The sequence below is a fragment of the Phymastichus coffea genome, unplaced genomic scaffold (genome assembly GCF_024137745.1).
Source record: "Phymastichus coffea isolate CEN01 unplaced genomic scaffold, Cenicafe_Pcof_1.1 PCOF00129, whole genome shotgun sequence".
NCBI classification, from domain to species: domain Eukaryota; kingdom Metazoa; phylum Arthropoda; class Insecta; order Hymenoptera; family Eulophidae; genus Phymastichus; species Phymastichus coffea.
The window spans coordinates 264,451-286,597 of record NW_026706940.1 but is presented as its reverse complement, the minus strand read 5'-3'; the positions used below and the strand labels follow the sequence as shown (position 1 = coordinate 286,597).

At 37.8% G+C, this 22,147-nt stretch overlaps 3 protein-coding genes across 4 annotated transcripts in view; 2 read left to right on the top strand and 1 right to left on the bottom strand.

Moving 5' to 3' along the window:
* LOC131671574 (uncharacterized) overlaps window positions 1–11,368 on the top strand; it is a 159,929-nt gene extending 148,561 nt beyond the window's left edge. Inside the window, exons 5-13 of the mRNA XM_058948082.1 lie at window positions 3,093–3,302; window positions 4,912–5,172; window positions 7,386–7,502; window positions 7,688–7,801; window positions 7,872–8,015; window positions 8,094–8,296; window positions 9,131–9,282; window positions 9,395–9,467; window positions 9,546–11,368. Coding sequence (XP_058804065.1) covers window positions 3,093–3,302; window positions 4,912–5,172; window positions 7,386–7,502; window positions 7,688–7,801; window positions 7,872–8,015; window positions 8,094–8,296; window positions 9,131–9,282; window positions 9,395–9,467; window positions 9,546–9,567 — 1,296 coding nt within the window. The 3' untranslated portion in view covers window positions 9,568–11,368. The remainder of the gene's footprint in view (window positions 1–3,092; window positions 3,303–4,911; window positions 5,173–7,385; window positions 7,503–7,687; window positions 7,802–7,871; window positions 8,016–8,093; window positions 8,297–9,130; window positions 9,283–9,394; window positions 9,468–9,545) is intronic.
* Window positions 11,369–15,991: 4,623 nt separating this feature from the next.
* LOC131671587 (inhibitor of growth protein 1-like) lies at window positions 15,992–17,532 on the top strand. Its single transcript, XM_058948109.1, has 3 exons — window positions 15,992–16,273; window positions 16,515–16,721; window positions 16,797–17,532. Exons 1-3 carry the CDS (start codon window positions 16,138–16,140, stop codon window positions 17,348–17,350), a joined length of 897 nt encoding a protein of 298 aa, XP_058804092.1. The 5' UTR covers window positions 15,992–16,137; the 3' UTR covers window positions 17,351–17,532.
* Window positions 17,533–17,645: 113 nt separating this feature from the next.
* On the bottom strand, window positions 17,646–21,980 carry LOC131671588 (ubiquitin-conjugating enzyme E2-17 kDa). 2 transcript variants are annotated; one of them, XM_058948110.1, is made up of 5 exons: window positions 21,365–21,980; window positions 21,013–21,093; window positions 20,242–20,446; window positions 17,996–18,166; window positions 17,646–17,800 (listed from the first exon to the last, which is right to left on the bottom strand). In XM_058948110.1, exons 1-4 carry the CDS (start codon window positions 21,406–21,408, stop codon window positions 18,008–18,010), a joined length of 489 nt encoding a protein of 162 aa, XP_058804093.1. In that variant the 5' UTR covers window positions 21,409–21,980; the 3' UTR covers window positions 17,646–17,800; window positions 17,996–18,007. The 2 variants fall into 2 exon arrangements, with proteins under 2 accessions (XP_058804093.1, XP_058804094.1); XM_058948111.1 differs by lacking the exons at window positions 17,646–17,800; window positions 17,996–18,166 and adding exons at window positions 18,718–19,425; window positions 19,510–19,677 and having other exon boundaries at window positions 21,365–21,970.
* Window positions 21,981–22,147: the final 167 nt, after the last annotated feature.

Sequence of the window (22,147 nt, the reverse complement as noted above, 5' to 3'; positions counted from 1 at the left end):
ATTTGCTCTTTGTCGGTTTTCTCCAATTCTCGAACAAAAAACCAACAACTCCATCGTTTCATGAAAAAAAAATTCTCTCCATGAATATTAAAAAAAAGAAATTCATACCGTGTAACGCATGATACACGCGTACGGCACTTTTATTCGATCAAGCTCGACGTTGCTCTAACATCAGTAGCGAAACAATGAAAGGGACACGGGAGAAAAAAAAGAGAAAAAAACGACCAATTGGAAGTGAATTACCTCGTTGACGATAGCAGTCAGAGCAAGTTGAATAGAACGCTGAAAAATTTCGAATTTCTCTCTCTCTCTATCTATCTCTCTCTCTCTCTCTCTCTCTCTCTCCCTCTCTCTCTCTCTTTGTGCACATCTCGCGCGTCTGTCTGCATGTGCTGCTACTCATATTAGTTAGAGTCGCGTGGTTTCAATGCACGCAATTGAAACACCGCCACCACAAGCGAACAATGCAACTACGTTCCCCATTGTCACTCTCTTGTTGTTTATTTTCCGAAAGTAGAATTTTTCACTCGCTGTCGACGATTAAAAGAGAAAGAAGAAAAGCTAAGGTTCCCTACATTGGTGATCAGTAGAGATGCATCGATAGCGACGTAGCCTGATTGCTTTCTTGCAGCGATAAAAAGAAGGGATCGCGACGATGGCAGCGAAGTGAGCCAAAAAAACGTGGCACTGCCAGTAGTAGCAGTGGAGTTCGCATGTCCGCGCGGAGTATTTTTCCCGCTTGCGACTTTTTGCAATCTCACAGTCCCTCGTGCTTCTAGCTTACTGCACCGTCGGAGTTCGAATTCGCAATGTGTACAATGCACATCGCACAGCGCGCCGGCGTGTCGAGAGCGGAATGTTTTTATCGGCCACACGCGCGCCGGCGAGTTTTCTTTTGCCAGTTTGGACTTTTCTTGATTGCTTGCTTGTACGCAAGAGAGAGAGAGAGAGAGAGAGTTAGACGATCAATCCTTGCTGACCAACGTATCTTGATGTAGACAGACTTCAAACTATTTTATTTCAATCAATAAAAAATCGCGTTCCTTTCATTTACGTAGATTTCCGTTGGATTTTAAATAAATGTAATGGTAAGGATTTTAACAAAATGCAAATTTTACGTTAATGAAATAAATTTTCTCTACTTTTAAGGAGTAATTACGAACAAACTTTCGTCATTGACTTAGCATTTCGTAATGATACATTTAATTAAAATTATATCAAACGAATTGAAAACGGCGATGTGTCGTGGTCGTACATCATCGTTATACCTAACAAAAGATATACATCCCGCAATGTAAGAGAGAGAACTTTGGTGAAACTCAACCGTCACACCGCGAATTCCTATAACAATCTTAAGCGCAAGCACGTACTATGGCTGACGTTCAAAATCAAGCGACCCTATAAAACAACGATCCGATTCGACCGAGTACGCCCGGCTCTACAAATGTGTGCGACACCACCAGTTGAGCTCGCGGTAGAAAATGAGATTTCACTGTGATATAATTAGGGCGATTAAGCAAATGGAAAGCAGAAGACAAAAAGAAGAAGGGAAATTGTTTCGGTGGAGAAAAAAGTAGGCTAAGCGGACGCGCTGGCAAGTGGCGCAGTCTGAATGGAAGTGGGTCGTGCGCGCGCAAGCAATTCGGCCAGTGTATTAGGCGAGCGAAAATAAATGTCGACGCGTTTCGGGCGACACTTCATCGCGGAAACGTGCGCGTAAAATGCCGTTATTCTTGCGAACGTTTTGTCTTGCCCTCGCGCGCATTTATTTTGCGCCGAGATGCGCGCCGAGGCTATGTGGTATTTATTGTAATGCCGTCGCTAGGCGAGGATAACGAGAAATTTTCAAGCTGTAAGCCACCGTCGTCGCTCCAGTTACAAGAGGCTGGAATTTCCCGGATAAACTGGAGCCATCGCTGAAAGAAATTTTATAGCTCTGAGACGTGGAATCGCTTTGAAAGGGCGCGTCGCGAGATTTTATTGGCTGCTGTGCGAGAGCGGCCTATTTTGTTCGCTGTAAAAAAGCGAGAGAGAGAGAGAGAAACTGAACGAGCCTATGTACAGATATTTGTATTTCTTTTACGAGCCGCGATAGCCGGAAAGATTAATTAGAGTTTCCTTTGTAATTTTATCACAGTACGTAGCAAGATTTTTTTTTAGTTTTTTTTTCCTGTTTTTACGATTTATGCAAATCATATGAAAGGATTACAGTCATCAGATTGAAAAAAAAAGAAAAGAAAAACCATTCCGTATCACACTTGTCGTTTCTGCGAGTGCTATTGCATTTCCAAGCGCACGTAGTTATCTCTGACGTACACATATAGCTTTAAAAGATATATAATTTCACGCAAATTTTAGTACGAACTCGGTACAAAGCGGGCCCTGCTCAAAGTCATTCCGATTCAGTGGGGAAAAAAGTCCTCCTCGAATGTCCGCGTCATAGAGTCGAAATATGCAAACGAGTAAATCGACCTGGTACTTTTAGAAAAAAAATTAAAGGTATATCGAACAAATCACTTTTTCCATTCGCGAGTACAATATCAGATGTCTACCTTAGTCCCCCTCGATGCACATGATTTATAGGGCATTGTGCTGTTCCACCTTGGAATAACCTTCAAATGAGCGTACAACCTGTATAAAAATCCTTTGACTCTTCGATCAGCATGTAAACGACAATGAGCGCCCTTATACCCGTGAGCTATTTTTCACGAGGTTCTTTGTCTCTCTTCTTCTTCCACGAAGAAAGATAAGCCACTAGGAGGGGGGGGGGGGGGCAAAAAGGGTGAAACTATAGAACGATTTTGCAGTTAGATGAAATGACGATGTATGTGCTGGATTCGAATGAGCGAACGATTTTATTTCAGAAATAGATGTGAAATCTCGGCCTTTTATCTTGTTCAATAACATATGAAAACAATTGCATAATAGAAAAATAGTATTCGCATACAAATTATACATATTAGTTAGGTGCATTTTATAGTACAGATTTATGAAAAGCGCCAACAAAAGCGACCGCAATATCGTGAATTACGAACGAAAATTATAAATAAATGATTAACCGACAGTGTAAATTTGTTCTCGGGCATTTGCAGGAGCTGGTCTATCGTGACGGGAATCTGGTGTCTGGCTCGTTGGAGGCGCTGGTGCAGCACATGGTTCCGACCGAGGAGTACTATCCGGATCGGGCTTACCTGTTCGCCTTTCTGCTGAGCGCTCGCCTCTTCATCAAACCCCACGAGCTTCTTGGCGAGGTCTGCGCTCTCTGCGAGCATCAGCAGAATCTCAACGGCGAAGGTGGCAAGGTGAGACCGAGTAGTCTTGCTCTTCTTTAACCCCCCTCCCCCCTTCTCGATTCTTTCTCACGTACGCGAGGCTTAAATATTTTGAAGCTTTTCCACAGTTTTCCGGAAAAATGCAACGCCGTGAAATTTGTCTTTTATTTGTACCACGACTACGTTTTCTTTTTCTATTATTTTTTCAATCGTAATGAAAATTTCAAATGTCATTCGTATCGAGTTTCTCCCGGTGAAATTTCATATTGAAAAAAATTCTAGGCTGGACGACGGTGGCGGCGGTGGCGGCGACGATGCAAAAATGCCAAAAAAGAGTGGAACCTAGCAACGCGTATGATATATACGTCGAAAGACAACGCGCCAAGTGAAATTCGCGTATATCCGCTCGGAAGCGCCGATATATTCCTTTTAGAAAAACGTGCATGAGAAAGATGAATAAAAACAATGCGACCGCAGCAACACAGGCGTAGCGGGAGTATAAATATGAAAAGAAAAAAGAAATCAACTAGACTAAAAAAAAAAAAAAAAAACAGGAACGGAAAAGTGCGCCTTAAAAAATATATCTATACGTATACGCGGCGAAGGCTGACACAGGTCGTAGAGGGGCCACTTCAAGCGAGAGCTCGTGCATTATCGTTTCATCAGCTCGCTCTCTCGCATCCGAGCACACGAGGGGAGGGCCACGTACAATGTAAATCGATCTCTCGACCCTTTCACACACACACACATGCTTCGCTTTTCTTCGAAGGCACGAATAGCTCTAGTCTCTTTGCTCGCCGTCCAGATATGTGGCTCACGCGTGACCGAGCTTTTCAGCATGTCTGAATGACGTATTGTCGAACAGGAGATCTATATATACGCGAATTCAAAGTTCTCTCGCTTTTTGCCCCGATCGCGAACAGCTGCAATTTTCTTTTTTCCTTTTTTTTTTTTTAACATAGAACGGGATTTTGTACGTCCAAAGGACGTTTTCCTTCGACTACTGTGCCAGCTGAAACCGTGCTTTTTCGGTTAGTTTACAAAACTGCTCCCGTCGCGCGTACATTCGAGTGATCTACTGTCCGCCATTGAGCGCGCCGTTCATTTGAATTTCTAGCACGGGAGCCGAACGAGCGCGCATTCTGTGTCTTGAATGGATCTGGAGTACACTCGGCTAGCAAAAGCACCAATCCACTTGCTGGGCGTGTGCTTTTTCCGTGTAATTATTTAAGATTTTGGATTCCATAGGTCTGTCGGTGACAGTGCGGCGTTGATATTGATTTCAGTTTGAAACGCAGTCGTGCGAGCGTGTGTCCCCGTTGACGAGTGACGGCGAGGAGTCGATCGATCTCGGGAGCGCGTTCGGAGATCAAGTTCGGGAAAAATTTTTCAGCAAAGCGCTCAGCTCGCGTTCGCGTGCTAGTCCGACCGTAGAGTGCTTTAATCGCTCGCTCGCTCGCTCGCTGGATTTCCGGCTCATTTTGTTTCTATTCAGCCGCCTCGATTACGGCCGCGCGATCGTGGATCGCAATTGATCGAACGTTCCTATACGTGGGCGAACAATGGCCCTGGGATTTAGCCTCGGGCAAAATGAAAAATCGCCATAAAATATTCATTGATCAACCTTATTGTTACGCAGGAGCGACTGCATCGCTTCGTGCCACGTCTGGTGCAGCTGTTGGCCGAATGGACGGAGACATTCCCGTACGATTTCCGGGACGAGCGGGTGATGGGCCACGTGCGCTCGATCACGCAGAAAGTGGCCAACGTCGACGCGGCAGCGCGCCAAGAAGTCTCGGTACTGCTCCAAAACTTGCTGGTCAAGCTGACGGCATTAGAGAGGTACGAGGAGGCCCTTTCCAGACTTGCAACCGACTCGGCTACCGAGCAGCTTAGCCAGGTAAGCCTTCGCGTATCATCCAAGTTTGCTTTGGCCGTGTACATACACGTTGACGCGCCCACGTGGCTTTTGTTCATTATCGATTTCCGGGCGTCAATTTCTTGTTGGAAGCTATTTCGGTACGGAGGAGCAGGCTAATTACAGCTCGGCTATGTGGACTCCGCGATTAGGCCACGCGCCTCTATGCGTGTTTATCGTTGCGGATGAATTTGCACTTCAAAGCACGCTTCGCTCGCAGCCAATGGCAAATTTTATCGCGGGCATGTGTACCCGTCGGCCCGAATCAATCGCTGTAATAACGAGCTTACGCGGGTAAATATGTAAGAACCGGTAATAACCTAAACGCCATTAGCGTGAGTGGCAATCTCGCTGACGACCATCCAAATAACTGCAATAATCATCCGTTCCAAAACAGTCGCATTCGATTTCTCGCAGTTGCGAACGAAAGCCAATCGTCGCCGATGTATACATAAACGAAAGCGGACACTTGGGCGTTATGCGCGGCTGGGCGGCAAATAACCCAATCGGCAATCGACGCGACAGGCGAAATCCGGAACGCGCGTAACCACGCACGTAACCCTTGAAATCCTCTTAGCAGCCCCCCCTCCGAGCCATCAAAAGCGTAACGTCTTTGGTCAAGCGAAACGATCAGGGAGAGGGCTGATTCATTGACGCGCGCATTCCGAATGCTCTTATAGCCAGCTGTTCGCTTAAACTCTCTAATAGCCGATTGCATACTTTACGGCCTACGAAACGAGACAAATCGCGTTTGTGCGTACGTACGCGAAGCTCGCTCGTTATGCCCTTGATCAGCTTTGCCTTCGCTCGTTGCCCGGTTGCTTTCCACGTGCTCCGCGTGCTCTTTCGGCCTCCGCGTAGGGCCGCTGAGCCGATCGCTGCGTGTGCGGTCTGGCGAATTTTTTCGCCGCTTATCGCGTGCTCGCGCGGATCAACTTTTGCGATTTCGATTGATCGATCCTTTCTTTCGCGTTACTATTTCCTTGCGAAAGGGAACTTGCCGCTTGTTACGATAGAGCGGCGCTCGCGTTATCGATTGTTAGCGAAATTCAAGAGCGGACAATAGGCCAGCGCCCGCCTTTTCTTATACGCTTCGCACACTAGAGGAATTTCATTCGTTTTCCAAAAACGCCAAATTTTCCATTCGCTTCAAAAATGTTCTCGAAACAGCGACGGTCACTTTTCGAATAACAGTACTTTCTTTCGAAATTCAACCAGTTCAAGCGCGCCTTAACGTTTTTGTGTATTTCATTATTGAATATCAAGAGAGTAGTCGAGCAAAACTTTCCATCTTTTTAACAAACTGCTATCGCTGTAGAGAACTATGTTAGCGAATCCAACAAATTGGCTCTCATTTTCTCGGTCGTCAACACAACGGCCACTACAATACACTCTGTCGCAGTGCAGTTAGCCTAACATAGTTAGGCTCTCGCTCGCGCTTCTAGCCCTAGCATCTCTCGTCGGAGAGAGGGAGAGAGAGCAACTATTCAACTCTAATTCGATGAGGCTGCTCACGGCGCCAACACCTGCCTAATGGCTCATTTGAACTACGCATCGGTTAGTTAAATATGCCCAGGCCTTCTCTCCTAGAGAGCGAGAGAGTGAGAGACAGAAAGCGCTAATCAGACTCAATTTGCTTGTTGAATGATGGAAGCAATCTGCTGTTCTAGTCTATACGGTTGTTGCATCGTACGCACGTCTAACATGTACCAAACAACCTTTTGGTCATTGTGATCGATGGCCCAATTGATTTCCAATGATAGCCAACCTTTTCTGATGTGTGTGTGTGTGTGTGTGTGTGTGTGTGTGTGTGTGTGTGTGTGTGTGTGTGTGTGTGTGTGTATGTAGGACTTCAATCTGCCAAGAGAATGAATGAATGAGAACAATGCAGCAAAGAGCGGAGAATAAATAAAGAGAGTGGGGGAGGGAAGGGGTAAAAAACAAACGAACGGACTTTCAATAGCTGACGTTATCAGCGATGCACAGTTACGGTAGTTCAAATTGAGCGCAGAGTATGTGCAATCGACGTTGTTATAGAATCGACAAATGAGTTATTTGCCGAAAAGTTTTTTCGTTGAAATGGAATTGTTTTATTTCTGCATAGTAAGCGAAATCGAATGGAAATATACGATTACCTCGGCTTTCTTGTCAATGATCAATTAGAATACAAACTGTTGAACTGTTTGTTTTCACAGGTGGACGTGACAGAGCTCTGTCCGTCGGCATCAGTGTTGGCGCAACAGCTGACACACGTCGAGCTCGAGCGGCTGTCGTACATTGGCCCCGAGGAATTCGTGCAGGCATTCGCCAAGGTACTTTTTTTTTACTTTTATGAGGGTTGTTTGAGGGTGAAACACGCCGATTTATCGTCGAGCGCGTCGATGGGATTACCACGGCCACTTAATTATTTTTTATCGGTTTTATCGATTTGCGATTGCGCTTCTTTTTTTTATTTATTTTATCAATTTTTTTAACGTCGCCCATTTGTCATTGCAAGGAATCACCGCACTTGGAAACGTCTTTTAAGGACATGAAGAAAACACGGAACCTCGAGTCTTATGTTCAGTGGTTCAATAGACTCAGCTACTTCGTAGCTACCGAAGTTTGTAAAGTAGGTTGACAAAGATGAATGCAGTTAAGACATGTTTTTCTTATACATAACGAGTTGATTTTGATTTTAGCATCCCAAGAAGAAACAGCGGGTTCGAGTGGTCGAGTATTGGATAGAGGCAGCCCGAGAGTGCTTCAACATCGGTAACTTTAACTCGCTTATGGCAATTATAGCTGGACTAAATATGTCGCCAATATCACGACTGAAGAAGACCGTAAGTGACATTATTTACTTGCCTCGACTTAAACAGAAACGATTAGAACAAACAATCTAATGTTAGTCAAAATCGCAGTGGTCGAAAGTGCAATCGGCGAAATTCTCAATCCTGGAGCACCATATGGATCCGAGCAGTAATTTCAGCAGCTACCGCAGCACCTTGAAGGCGGCGATGTGGCGTAGCGCCGGCGCTACGGATGAGAGGCAGCGCATCGTCGTGCCGTTCTTCAGTCTACTCGTCAAGGACCTCTACTTCCTCAACGAGGGCTGTAGTAACAAGTGAGTCGCAGACTTTATATACTTTAACCCTACGCGCGACAAACCCCACTTCTACTCCGCCATCCTCTCTTTAAGCATCACCCACGCTGCTTTCCATTTTTTTTCGGTGGAGCTCTTATTTCCTGTATTTTAACGAGCAGTCCTTCTTCTTTTCGTCTCGAGAGTGAATGCAAGAATATTTTTCGTTGGCTAGTGCTACTTTTGTGACTTGCTACTCACGGATTGATCATTCAATAATAAGAAGCCGATTTAGTCAGACAAATGCGCGTCGAAATGAAAAGTTAGCCTGCAAAAATATCGAAATTCCAATCCTTCAAGGCGTGGAAAAGAAGCCACATAGCTCTTCGCTCCGTCGATTTTCGCGAGCACGAAAGCTAACACGCGGCGACGTTGCTGCTGCTGAACTTATTAAACTTGTAATGACGAAAGTTGCAGCAAGAATCTGTCGGCTTATCCCATATCCGTGTAAAAAGAAGCCTCTCCCTCTTACTCTCGCGTGTGACTACCTTCGGAACTATACTATACATGCTTGCTAGATGCAAAAATTCATACAACTGAAGTAAAAAAAAATAAGGCTTCGATTGCAGCGGCGCTATTCTCAAGGGATGCTCGCTTGCCGAGCGAAAAACTTGAAATGTTGCGTAACAACGTCATACGATTTTCTGAAATTTGCAAAAAACGACACGTCACTTCGCGATTGATTCCCGTAAAATCGATAGGCACCGAGAGAAGTTTGCGAGGCTAAAATCTCTTCATTCCTCTCTCCGACGGCGCGCGAGAATGTAATTTCTGAGAAAAAAAACAAACACACGAGTGACTGCGCTGATTTTTCAGGCTACCCAACGGCCACATCAACTTCGAAAAGTTCTGGCAGCTAGCCAAGCAGGTGACGGAGTTCATAGCCTGGAAGCAAGTGACCTGTCCTTTCGAGAAGAATTCTCGAGTCATAGCCTTCTTACAGGCAAGCCCTGTACTTACGGAGAACGGTAAGGAATAGCGGAAAAGACCAATCGAAATCGCCAATGTCGCTGCTCGCTCGCGCGCTCTCGATTTAATGCATAATGTATTTTTCTTCTTTCCTTCTGTGCTCTGCCGCAGCACTGGTGCTGGCGTCCTTCGAGTGCGAGCCACCGGATAATAACCACGAGAAGGAACGGTACAAAGCCTTAAAGTAAGTGTAGACACTGTGCTCCCGCCAGATGTAATAAAGATCGAAAATTTTAAACTTTTCTTTTTCACCGTTCGATAGAGTGGAGCTGGGTAGCCAGTGAAACCTCGTCGGGCAAACGACGTGAGACGACTGCAGGCAGAGGTACTGAGACGAGACAAAAACAGAAAAAAGCACATTTTTCAAAGAACGCGCAAGGCTTTCGTCGCGTATACTCATTTACCTGTGTAACGCATTTTTCTTTTTAATTCTATCAAATGACAATCTCATCAATACGCCAAAAAGAAATAAAATACGCTGCAGAAGGGCTCTTTGAAATGCGCAACGGCAAAGTTTACGAGAGACGAGGAAGAAGGCAAATGCGAGATTTATTCTTTCGGTAAAGTGTATGTTTTTCGAAAAGGAAGAAGAAGAAGAGCACAAGTGTACGCGAGAATTTTCGTAATAACTTGCGAGCCAGGGCAGTTTCTCTCAAGTTTCAAGTGCTCGACTATAAACAGAAAGAAAGACTTCTCTTGCACTGTGCTACCGAGTTGAATCCCAAACGAACGTTTTTTTTCACTTACATGCAAAGTGTTCTTACAGTGAAATCCATGACAGCCAATCCCAGCCAAATTGTATGCACGCGTGCATTAAAGAAAGGCCTATTGTGTTATTAAAATTCATCCTAGGCTCAACAAGTCAATTTCAGATTTGCCAAATGAAAAATATATTATTTGTGATTAGTGAAACATTCACGTACAATAGTACGAAACATACAAATATTTATGGAACAATAGCGATTTCATGCAGCATGAAATGTTTTGTTATCGAACTTTTCAATGTACCAAGTTTTTGAATATTATTACCGTTAGGCAGCTTTATGAGCGTTTGCATAAACACGAGATAGAAAAACGCCCTTCTGAAAGAGAGCACAAAAGAGAGAGGGACCAAAAAAACGAAAAAAGCAAAGTTGAGAGTATTGCACACATTCCCGGTGCAAAATGATGCGTGCAACGGGAGATACAAACGAGTACGAAAGTCTCGTGGGGAGAATTTGTGTAATAAGGAAATTCCACTGTCACAATGGAACTACGCGGGGAACGCGATCGCGCAAGCAGGAAAAAAGTGCGAAAGGGCTTTAAGCGTTATAATACACTTAAGGAATAAGTGTTATATAACGCTTTCAAGACGTCATGAAAGCCTCGATTTCCCGTCATACTATTCGAGTGAACAAGTCGATATCCGTGTATTATAAAAGCCTCTTTGTCAAACAAACTTATATTTGTTCTTAATCGATATCAATGTTTTTTTTTTCGAATACGTGACGCCAACGCGAAAAAAATTCACCGAAACGAAAGAGAACAGAACATACGTGTTTCATAAAGTTTAAATTGTACATAGATAAATAGCAGAAAAATACATGCAATTCCCTTTTGAGCATTTTTGATGAGATCTAACAGCGCAGAGTCATTTTTTGATGAAACTTTGTAGAGCAGCATTGACAGTTTATCTGCCCTTGATATGAATTTTACAATGTTCATAGATGTATCATTCAACTTTTTTCTTCGACAAAAACTTATTCAATTGTTATCGATGAAAAAGTGTACAATGATTTTTCAAACCGAAACAGTAAAACGTATAGTAGTTAGAAACCATTGGACAGACTTAATTCATTCTTCCTATGTACACTGTCAATCGAGATAATTACGCATTCAAACTCTATGACGCAAAATGAACTTCGAGAAAAGTTTCAACAACGATATATTTTAACCTTTTTGGGTACTTAAAAAATATAGTCATCGTATACATTTAAACGCCAATCAGTATATACACTGCCCGTCAATCACTTTTGCCATGCTTACCTCAAAATTAGGCAAACTTGAAAGTTTTGTATCTCGGTCGGAAATCATCGTATCACAAAAAACCGCAGGGCATTTTAAAGATAATTGCAAAAGCTTCCATTTAAGACGTGCAGAGACTTAAAAATGAAAATATGTGTTTTTTACAGTAAAAAACTGATTAAAAAAATTTCAATTTTTTTAACTTCGACTTAAATCAATGCCAATTTAGAACCAGGCGGTGGAGGGCAAATCGACCTGAGGGGTTCGGAGGGTAATGTCTTTCCCTTTAAAATGAGCTCCCGCGGGGTTCTATCCGATGTTTTTTAACCGAGTTACGGCGTTTTTTGTAAAAAGCAACCTTTTTTCCAATCCTCAATTACTTCGACTTGCGTACGTTTTGGAAAAAAATGCCAAAGAGAAAAAAGTTTCATTATGTGTCCAAGAATACGAAAATAAAGTCAAAATAAAGAAATAGAGAAAAAATTTTTTTTCGGTTTTTTAGCGCATTAAAAAAATAAAGGAATTTAACTTTTTTTTTTTACGCTTAGTTTTAGTTTTTTTGTGATTTACTACGTCCCTAGACATTTTAAAACTAAGCGTAAAAAAAAAAGTTAAATTCCTTTATTTTTTTAATGCGCTAAAAAACCGAAAAAAAATTTTTCTCTATTTCTTTATTTTGACTTTATTTTCGTATTCTTGGACACAAAATGAAACTTTTTTCTCTTTGGCATTTTTTTCCAAAACGTACGCAAGTCGAAGTAATTGAGGATTGGAAAAAAGGTTGCTTTTTACAAAAAACGCCGTAACTCGGTTAAAAAACATCGGATATAACCCCGCGGGAGCTCATTTTAAAGGGAAAGACATTACCCTCCGAACCCCTCAGGTCGATTTGCCCTCCACCGCCTGGTTCTAAATTGGCATTGATTTAAGTCGAGGTTAAAAAAATTGAAATTTTTTTAATCAGTTTTTTACTGTAAAAAACACATATTTTCATTTTTAAGTCTCTGCACGTCTTAAATGGAAGCTTTTGCAATTACCTTTAAAATGCCCTGCGGTTTTTTGTGATACGATGATTTCCGACCGAGATACAAAACTTTCAAGTTTGCCTAATTTTGAGGTAAGCATGGCAAAAGTGATTGACGGGCAGTGTATGCATATGCATTAACCATGCGATTCATATCGGTTTTTCCGTTCAAATCTGGCATCTTTTTTGAGCTTTATAACTACTGCGTTTTATTGTTTGGTTGTCAAAGTAATTAAAAATATTGATTACGATGGTGAAAACGAAATAACGAGATTTAATAATTCACGTACAAGAATACTTTTATACAATAAATTTATTTATATAATCAACGTGCGATTTGTAAAAAATTAATTATTTATAGAGCGAGTCGGAGATTTATATTGCATGTATAACCCGTACTATTTTTTTAATATTTGTTTTAAGTACTTGTCCGAAATAAAAAAAAAAAATTTTAATTCACTATCCGTGGACATCATCGTTGTCGATGTTCTATAATTCCATGATTTGTCTGTGTGTTTGTGTGCATGTGTATATTATACCGACAAGTATGTCAGTACATTTATTGTAAATAATGTTTGTAAATAAGTATAAACAGCGAAATGCGATCTGAGATCAAGGTGAAAAAAAATTGGTACCCAAACACCTAGCGTCAATCGAAGGATAACGTAAAAAACACGTAGTACGTAGTAGCCTGGTGTATAAGAAGCGTAAGTACACTCTTGTTTAACTGAAGAATGAAAGAAAGTATTACTGAGATTAACGAAATAATTGTGACTGTTTGACAGAAAAACTTTAAGTACTTGCTTTCACATCTAGTCACTAGTCATTAGTCTAGTCTAGCCTTTGCTGCTAATTTTATGCGCGCGTGCGTGATGATTTTTCAACCACAACGAGCGTACGAAGATAACAAATAATCACTGCTAAACGACTCTAAACGTCATATTCAAACATTTTCGTTCAAATTATTTGCTTATATATTAATGATATTCCAGGTGAATCTAACACGTAATCATGAAATAATTATAATACTTGATGCTAATCAATATGCGATTGTTGGAAAATCTCATTTCGATGATCATCACATGGAAAAATTCTTCGATGTACATTAATTAATTAAATATCGGGAGCGAATATAATTAAAAATTATATCGCAACAAAGTTAATACGGTTGTCTTTTTATCTATATCATTCTTTTTGTTTGATTCACAATCATTCATGTATCATACGATAAAAATCCTTAACCGATCCTCTTGTATCCATTGCCGAAATGAGATGTTTAGTAACAATAAAAGAAACTTATTGCAACACCCTGTTCATAATTTAAGGCGTAATTATACGGTGTAAGAATGAAATTACGACGTATCGTAATTATGTATTACTTGACAATTCACATTTAAAAGTTTTTAGATGTAAAACGATGTGTTTTAATAAGTTTTGTCAAAGTAATTATTGTTGCAACTACTTTGATTTTATAGTAAAGATATGTATTAACGTGTCAGTATTAACGAATCGTATATTAGCGTATACTCGAAAGAAAATGTTTACTGTAACCTCTGTATAGTATTAATCAATTTGACACGTATGCATGATAAATAACTTAAGTGTCTTGGCACTTAAAAAAAATTAAAAAAAAAACAAAAAAATCGAACTCCCTTGAAAACTTAAACTATTTTTCAATTGCACGTTATTTTTTACTTTTTAATAAATACAAAAGGTGACTAATAGTATTCATTTGTACAGATATAGAAATACGCTATTTCAATTAGAAGTCTGAATATAGTGATTTCGTGCAAATATGAATAATACATTTTTCTTACACCGTCAACGCCGAGTATTATTTCTCATGTACATTATGTATTTAATATTAATCAAACTTGCACGACTAGAGAAAACTCTTTGTCATGAATAAACTAAAAAAAGAACAACAGCAATAGAGTTAGTTAATCATCGTCAAAACTGGTTTGACACAAAAATTAATTGTCTTCTTAGACAAGTAAAACGCGAAGGAAAATGCAAACCAGAATCGACTATATATATATTCAACAACTAATTTTAAGGGTAGCGGTAGCTATGATAGTACTAAACTACAAAGAGCAGCGATAACAATATTTATAACAAAAAATATAATAATCTAAATGAGCACAGCGTGTAACGCAATAAATGAAATTGTACTACAGAGAAGAAAATAATATAAAATAAATTTCGAGGATAAGTTTTGTATCTTAAAGTTTTGTTTATTTATTTGTCTGTTTATGTTTCGTCACTGAAATAGAATATATCTATAATTGTATAAATAATGTAAACACAATGCGTTAACGCTTTCTTTTTTTCTGCTGTTTTATTCCAACATTCCGTTTGAATTGTGACTGTGAGTTCTACTAATAAGCCTCGCTATGTGTATCGACGCAGAAATAAAATTCACAAAATTTGGAATTCTTTTTTTTCAACTAGTTGGATTTATACTTTAATGAATAATCAATTGAATATATTATTAAATTGAATACATTAGAATCGTCGATGATAAAATTCATCAGTTGTTATGCATTTATATACTCGTGAAGCGTCTAAATGGAATCTTTCTCATTGATAACATTTGTCCTTTGTACATTTGGCAATATTTTCTATGATTTTATACTAATAATAAAATACAGCAAATTGCACGACAAAAAGAAAAAAAAAGGAAAAGAAGATTGGAATAATAACATTGTACATATAAATGATACACAAAAATTGACGAACAGCCATTATATTGATGGACTGTAGATGCGAGTGTTGGCACATTATATGTACGACATTAATATACAAGACATTTCAAAGAAAAATACATAGATTAATAATCTATCCATAATAATTTCAAAGAATTATTTCCTTTCTCCATATCCCTAATATCACACCTAGTGTTGATTTCATTATCTCATTTTTTCAATACAGTTGCGAACAAACTTGATAAAAAAATTTCAGTTTACCAAATGTTTCCATGTTCTAACTACACATATATTTAGTTTTGATATTTTTTATATAGTTATTAAAAATACTGGAATAAATTATATAGTTTATTCCATTTTCTTTTATTAATAGATCAGTTGCATTTTTTTTAACCAAAATTATTAATGTAATAACATAAAATTACGATGACTTTTAATTTATTTATTTATACAAATTACAAACTGAGCGACGCCAACAGTCATCCTGGTAACTATGATATTAATATTATTTATCGTATTCGTTATTGTTAAAATCATAATGGTCGATTAGGCAAGCGCATCGAAGATGTTGTTGATGTATTTGTGAAAATAGAAATATATTTCAACAATTAATATCTTTGATCAAATAAACTTTGATAAGTATTACATATAGAATGACTTAATAACCGTTTCTATCTATTCTTACATATTAACAAAAGTTTCTGAATTTCTAAAGGCAAAAGTTCTACCAATGATAAATTTCCAATTAAAATACGATTTAATATAACAAAAATTCTTTTAAAAAAATAAAAGATTTAAATTATTATACTAAATGTTTTAAAAATATTTGTCTTTTTAAATTCCCGCTACAATTGTTTTACCAGTTGCCGATAAAACTGACATAGTAACCCTATTTGATATTGACGTAATTCGCCTTCTGTACTATATTACCGTTTGCCGTATACTATATAGTATGCTGTGTATACATCATTGCCCTTTGCTTTGACTTCACCTATTGTTGTTGACATGGACGAGTCCGAAAAGTGATTTCTGAATTGTTTTTGTGTGAAACGCGCAGGCTGTGTTGAACTTTTAAGTTAAATAAATAATTACGACAGACTTGAGAATAATTAAACTTTATAATGTTAAGTCAGGCCATAGTTGATACAATTTACTCAACAAAATTTATCCAAAATTACTTTGACTGCATAGAAAATTTACCACTACAATTGCAACGATATCTTTCACGATTACGAGAGCTGGATGCTACTTGTCAGAGTAAGAATATATTCATACAAAACCCTACTACAGTTTAAACAATGCATTTAATCTTTGTCTTCATCAAAGTGTCAAATATTTTAATCGAAGTAAGCTTCTGCAACTCTTGAGTACAAACGTAAACTATACACAAAAAAAATAACTGAAACTCTTATTAATTATTTAATTTTGTCTATTTGTAAAGTGATATAAGGTTGAAAACTTTGTAACCAATGTCAGTTTTTGTTATTCACACAAATAGTCTACCTTCGAGAAATCGATCAACAACAGGAAGAACTAAGTAATCCAGATATTGACGTCTCAACAAAGTCTCAAGCTCTAAAAAAATTAATGCAGGCACTCATTTACACTCAAGAAATTGGAGATGAAAAACTTCATATAGTGCAAATTATTCAAGATCTTGTAGAAAGTAGAACTAAGCAGTTAGATGTAAATTTTGAACATATAGGTATGTTACAGAGATAATTTACTTACTTCCAAGTACAAAATATATATTCAATTTCTGAATTTTTCTTTTATTCAGATGCTTTAAGAGATCAAGAAAGCAATCAACCAATCAAGGATCCTAGTATAAATACCAATATCAATGCAAATAGTAGTAATAGTAACAATGAGAAATCAGTGAAACGAGTGAGGCGCACCAGAGCTGAAATGGAATCTGCTCAAGCTATGGACCTTGATGCAATGTCTGAAAATCCATCATCTAGTGCTGTAAACTCTTCAAATGGAAACCAAAGGAAAGCAAATGCAACAAACACTAGTAAGAAGAAAAAAAGGAAATCACGTCATGACAGTGTACGTGAAGATACACCACCATTACCTGACGAAGAAATAGATCCAAATGAGCCTACTTATTGTTTATGTGATCAAATTTCTTATGGAGAAATGATTATGTGTGACAATGACTTATGTCCAATAGAATGGTTTCATTTTTCTTGTGTTTCTTTGAGTACAAAGCCTAAAGGTAAATGGTTTTGTCCAAAATGTAGAGGTGATAGACCTAATATTATGAAACCTAAAGCTCAATTCTTAAAAGAATTAGCATTATACAATAAAGAGAAAGAGGAAAAATCGTAATTGGAATAATATTAAATATTATTTTTTAATTTACTTTTCAAATGATCAAGTGAATCTTTTCAATAATAATAAAATTATGTCAAATTGACAATGAATTAAATTAAGTTAGAAAAGTAATGTATTCTATTGGAAACAATTTTCGAAATATTGCATATTAAAATGTATATTATTTCTACAGGTATAATAAAAAACAGTTCAGTTATGCAAAGAAAGTTTTTATATATATACAAATTAAACAAATAAAAAAATTCTTTTTTTAATCATACACGCACACTTTTATTCACACATACGAGCATTTGCAATATTTGCAACCTTTTTTAGCAAACACTTACTGTTAAAATTCTAAGACAAATCACAATGATACGTGGATGTCATTTTCACGTTTCTCCAATAATAATTACATCAGAAATGTAGTACGATTGGCGTCAATTGAGGTATTGAACTATACACCTACAAAAATAAATTATTATTTAAATATTCAATAATTACAATAAAAAATAGTAAAATATTGTTACATTTTTAAAACAGAAAAATAAGGTATTTAAAGTGACTTTACTTTGTTTTTAAAAACAAACTTGTTCACGGCTGTCAATAAGAACTCGAAATATTGACATGATTTTATAAATAAAAAATAAAATTCATTACTTGGGTGTACTGTCAGCGAGGATCTTCTGTTGAACCTGCTTCTTGAAAGTTCAACCAAGACTGTTCAACTACAGTTGCAACTCTCTTTTCATACTCGCGTTTATTTTCTTGATACAACTGGGCAGCTAAAGAATTTGCTGGGGAGTTTGGATTTGGCTCATCCAATAAGGACTGAAACATTTACAAAAAAGATCGAACAAAATTGAATAGAAAATGGTAATTTTTGGAGTGCAAGATATTCATAGAAAAATTGGTAATGAAAGAAAAAAATACAAAAAACTTGGAGTAAAAATTGAAATTATGCTTTTTATTATATATATTTGTAATGTATATTTTTCATATGTATAAGTGAATGAATTTTCCTGTACTATAAAAGTACTATAATAATTTTACTCATAATAGCAATAGCAATCATAATAATGACAATAATTTCAACCATAAGCACAGTTTGTGCTTATTTTACAGTAACATGATAGGGGAGGATCAGCTTGAAAACTCTCTTGGAGTAAAGAAGCCAAAAAGCTACGTAGTATTAACTTTTCAGTTTATTTCATTTATAACTTCTAATACTTTAATAATTGTATAATTACTAGATTAGTTTTTTAGTTTTTTAAAGCTTCTCTTATATCACTTTGCCTCTTCTCTTTTCGCTGACTCTTTCACAATATTCAAATAAATAAATACATAATTTTATATTAATTTATTATACAACTTTGTAAAAATTTGATCTTATATAGCTGCATATTCGTATAAGTTTTGGGGTAGTCCTTATTTCATGAAAAATGTATGCGTCTTAGCTTCCAATTCAGCACCAAAATACAAAATAAATATGTATATACAATTTTTACAATCAAAAATTCCAAGTATCAAAAAAGTCACATAAAAACATTATTTACCTGCAGATTGACACTCATGATGAAGTTCGCGTTAAAATCAATCACAAATCCGACTTGTTACTATCGCATGCTCAAATTTGAAATAATATTCTATTTATAATTATTGCCTGTATTTATTAATTTAAAGTTGATAATACAATTTTTCAAAGGGACATAGAATAAAATTATTTTATGCACAAATTTGCGTGTATCGATACTAAACTTTTGTGTTTAAAAAAAAAGAGAAATAAAAACAATAGATAATCTAGAATACATTCATAGTAAACAGAAAACAAGAACTACCCAATTAAGTATAAAGTTCATGGTTGTTTTGTTTGGTGTGTAAAAAAGAGGGAGAGAGAGAGTACAATTTGTGTGATCGAATCAGAGACTTGGGGAGTTGAAATGCTTATAAAAAAACTAAAGCACAAAGGCAATAGCTCCAATTCAATAGCGTGGCACGTTAGCTCTCCTCTCGTCCTCAACACGCCTTGTGTAGCAACTGGTGCTGTAGCTGTTGTCAACTGCCGTTAAGGATACGGTATACTGACAAAACTAAAATTTAAAATTGATGCTTGATACACAGTTGCCCATTAGGATTGCTATATCTTTTGGCTCAGTGGCTTCAGTATAGCGTACCCTTAAGTTGCTGCTCCGACAGCGACGAGCTCTTGCCTCCAACTAATCCACAAAACTCTGCTCCACACAAGCCTTCACTCGCTTCTCGTACTCGCGTCGGTTCTCTTTGTACAGTTGTGCCGCCATTGAGTTGGCGGGTGAATTTGGGTTTGGGTCACTTAACAGCGACTGCAACCACACAAAAGTCGTACTTTTATTTTCCTTTCAATATTAATTTCATCTACTCAGTATCCATATTGTTTCCAGACAAAACAATGACAAAATCTATACTCCACACGACAATTTACATCTAAATTTCTAAGTTTCTCTAATGATAATTAATGATTTCTGAAGATTCATGTATAATCTAATAATTTAAATTCATTGAATTATGAAAATTTTACATCAATACAAATATAAACATTAGAATAGAACTATCATCAAAATTAAAAAGATTTATTGTTATAAACATATGTTCTTTTTAGATTCGGAATTCATCATTAGTATTCAAATAATTATCATGAATCTTCTTGTTCATTTTATCAATTTAACACTTAATTTTTGGTTAATAATGACCTTACACTTAAGGTTAATTTTTGTATTTTAAAAATTTAATCTGAATAAAATGAATTCAATGTATAAGATCCCGACTTTGATAAATTGCAACCGCTGTTAAGCCATGAACAAAAATTTACAAAAATAGCAAGGTTGAGACTAAATGATAATGTTTCAGAAATATATTTTCAAGCTTACCTGTATAGATGTCAAAATTGCAGAGACATCATAAGTAGGACTCCAACGATTTTGCAGAATGTCCAGACAGATTCCACCATCTGCGTAGACATTTGGATGAAACATCTTACTAACAAATCTCACTGTTGGTGGCTTATTAGGATATTCCTCTGTGAATTCTATTGTGAGTTTGAAGGTGCCATCTTCAAAGGGAGTGTCATGTGGTCTACAAAATGAATATTGATTTTTCAAATTCAATACATGTCTATCATTACTTTCATACAATACTTTATTGTATATGTTTATTGATACTTTTTTCTGATTAAAAAATCAGTTGAGTTATCATTGTATATATTCAATTTTCACTATTTGGATCAAACAGTCTTGTCAATAACAGTTTGTTGTATAAGCTTTTCTTCACAACTTCCAGGAGTCATAGTTTGTTATAGAAAATTTAATCAAATATGATAAAACTAATAAATAATATTTGGATAACACTGAATATATAATACATATATTCTATCCAAATACTTGCATTTTTATATAATACCTGGCATATAACTACTCATTGAATTACTTAACAAATTCCAAATGATACCAATCATATGATGACAACTGCTCATCAAAGTATAGCAAGTAAAATACATCAACACTCTTCCTATCAATTTCATTTTAAACACTTGTCTTTAAAGATACCAATGTACAACTCATTCTTCATACTTCCTTTCTCTTAATAGTGTTAACTGCAAGCTACAAGTGGAAAGATTTTCAGTTAGCAGTGTCAACACTTACCCAAATATAACAGCATTCCATATCATAATATTGTTATCAGTGGGTGCACCGGAGACTCCAGTGGGTGGATCTTCCTGTAGCCTGTAACAAAACAAGCAGAAACATCCCAAGATCAAGGCTAGTGTAGTAGAAAACGCAGGAGAAACAGCTTCCCCGTCGCGATACGCAATTCTAATAATAAAACCAACGTCATCAACGAGTGTCTCGTCGTCGTCGTGACTCTGATCAGCCCATCTCTGTCGCACTCTCGAAGACGACGTAGTGTCTCCTCGATAGACTGACAAACTTAAAAGTAATCGCGAATTTTCAAAACAGCAGTAGATAATTTGATTAGGTTATCTGAATGACTTACCTCTTAAAGTCTCGCATGAGTCGCCTTCTGGCTGGGGTCGACATTCCTCGGCACTTAACGACGACGAGGACGAAGACGTATAGGTTTAGCAGCCAAAAGTTCGGCTGTTAGAGAGCGCGCTCACGAATACACAGAGCTCTCGCGTGCACTCTCACGCACTGCTGTCCCCTTTTTTCTGATTTCTCGTCCTCGTCACTCACTCTGGCGTAAAGAACGTCCTTCGGGTGCTGTGTATGATGTGCGCAAAAACGCAGACAAGCAAACAGGTATCCAAGCAGCTCAAAAGAATTAGTGAGAGAGATTAGGAGAAAAAGTTGTGGAGGATGAATCAGTCTTCTTTGGAGACGGGCGATACGCTGCGCGAACTCGACTGCGCACTAGGAGTTCGCGGAGAAGACGGAGCACGTATGCTGCACACACGACGGGTTACTCGGTGGCCTTGTTACTCTCGCGAGACACTGGTGAATTTTGAAGGCTTATTCCAAGACGAGAAAGGGAGAATGGTGCAGTTACTGCCCGTCGTCGTCCGCAACTCTACGAGAACCCGAGCCTTTTGTCAGTGTGTCTGGCTGCTGCTACCGCTGCTGTTGGCGAAGGCCGCCCTGTGTCTGGTTATACCGTTAGTGCTGGTCCCCTCTCTTTCCTTTCTATATCCATCTATCCCTCTCTCACTCACTCGGTTCTTGCAGTCTTATGTACAAGTGTGTGCGTCCGCATGCGCGAAAGAGCTGGATTTATAATTGCTCGTGTGTGGATATATACAACCGTCTTTGCTTGGTAGTT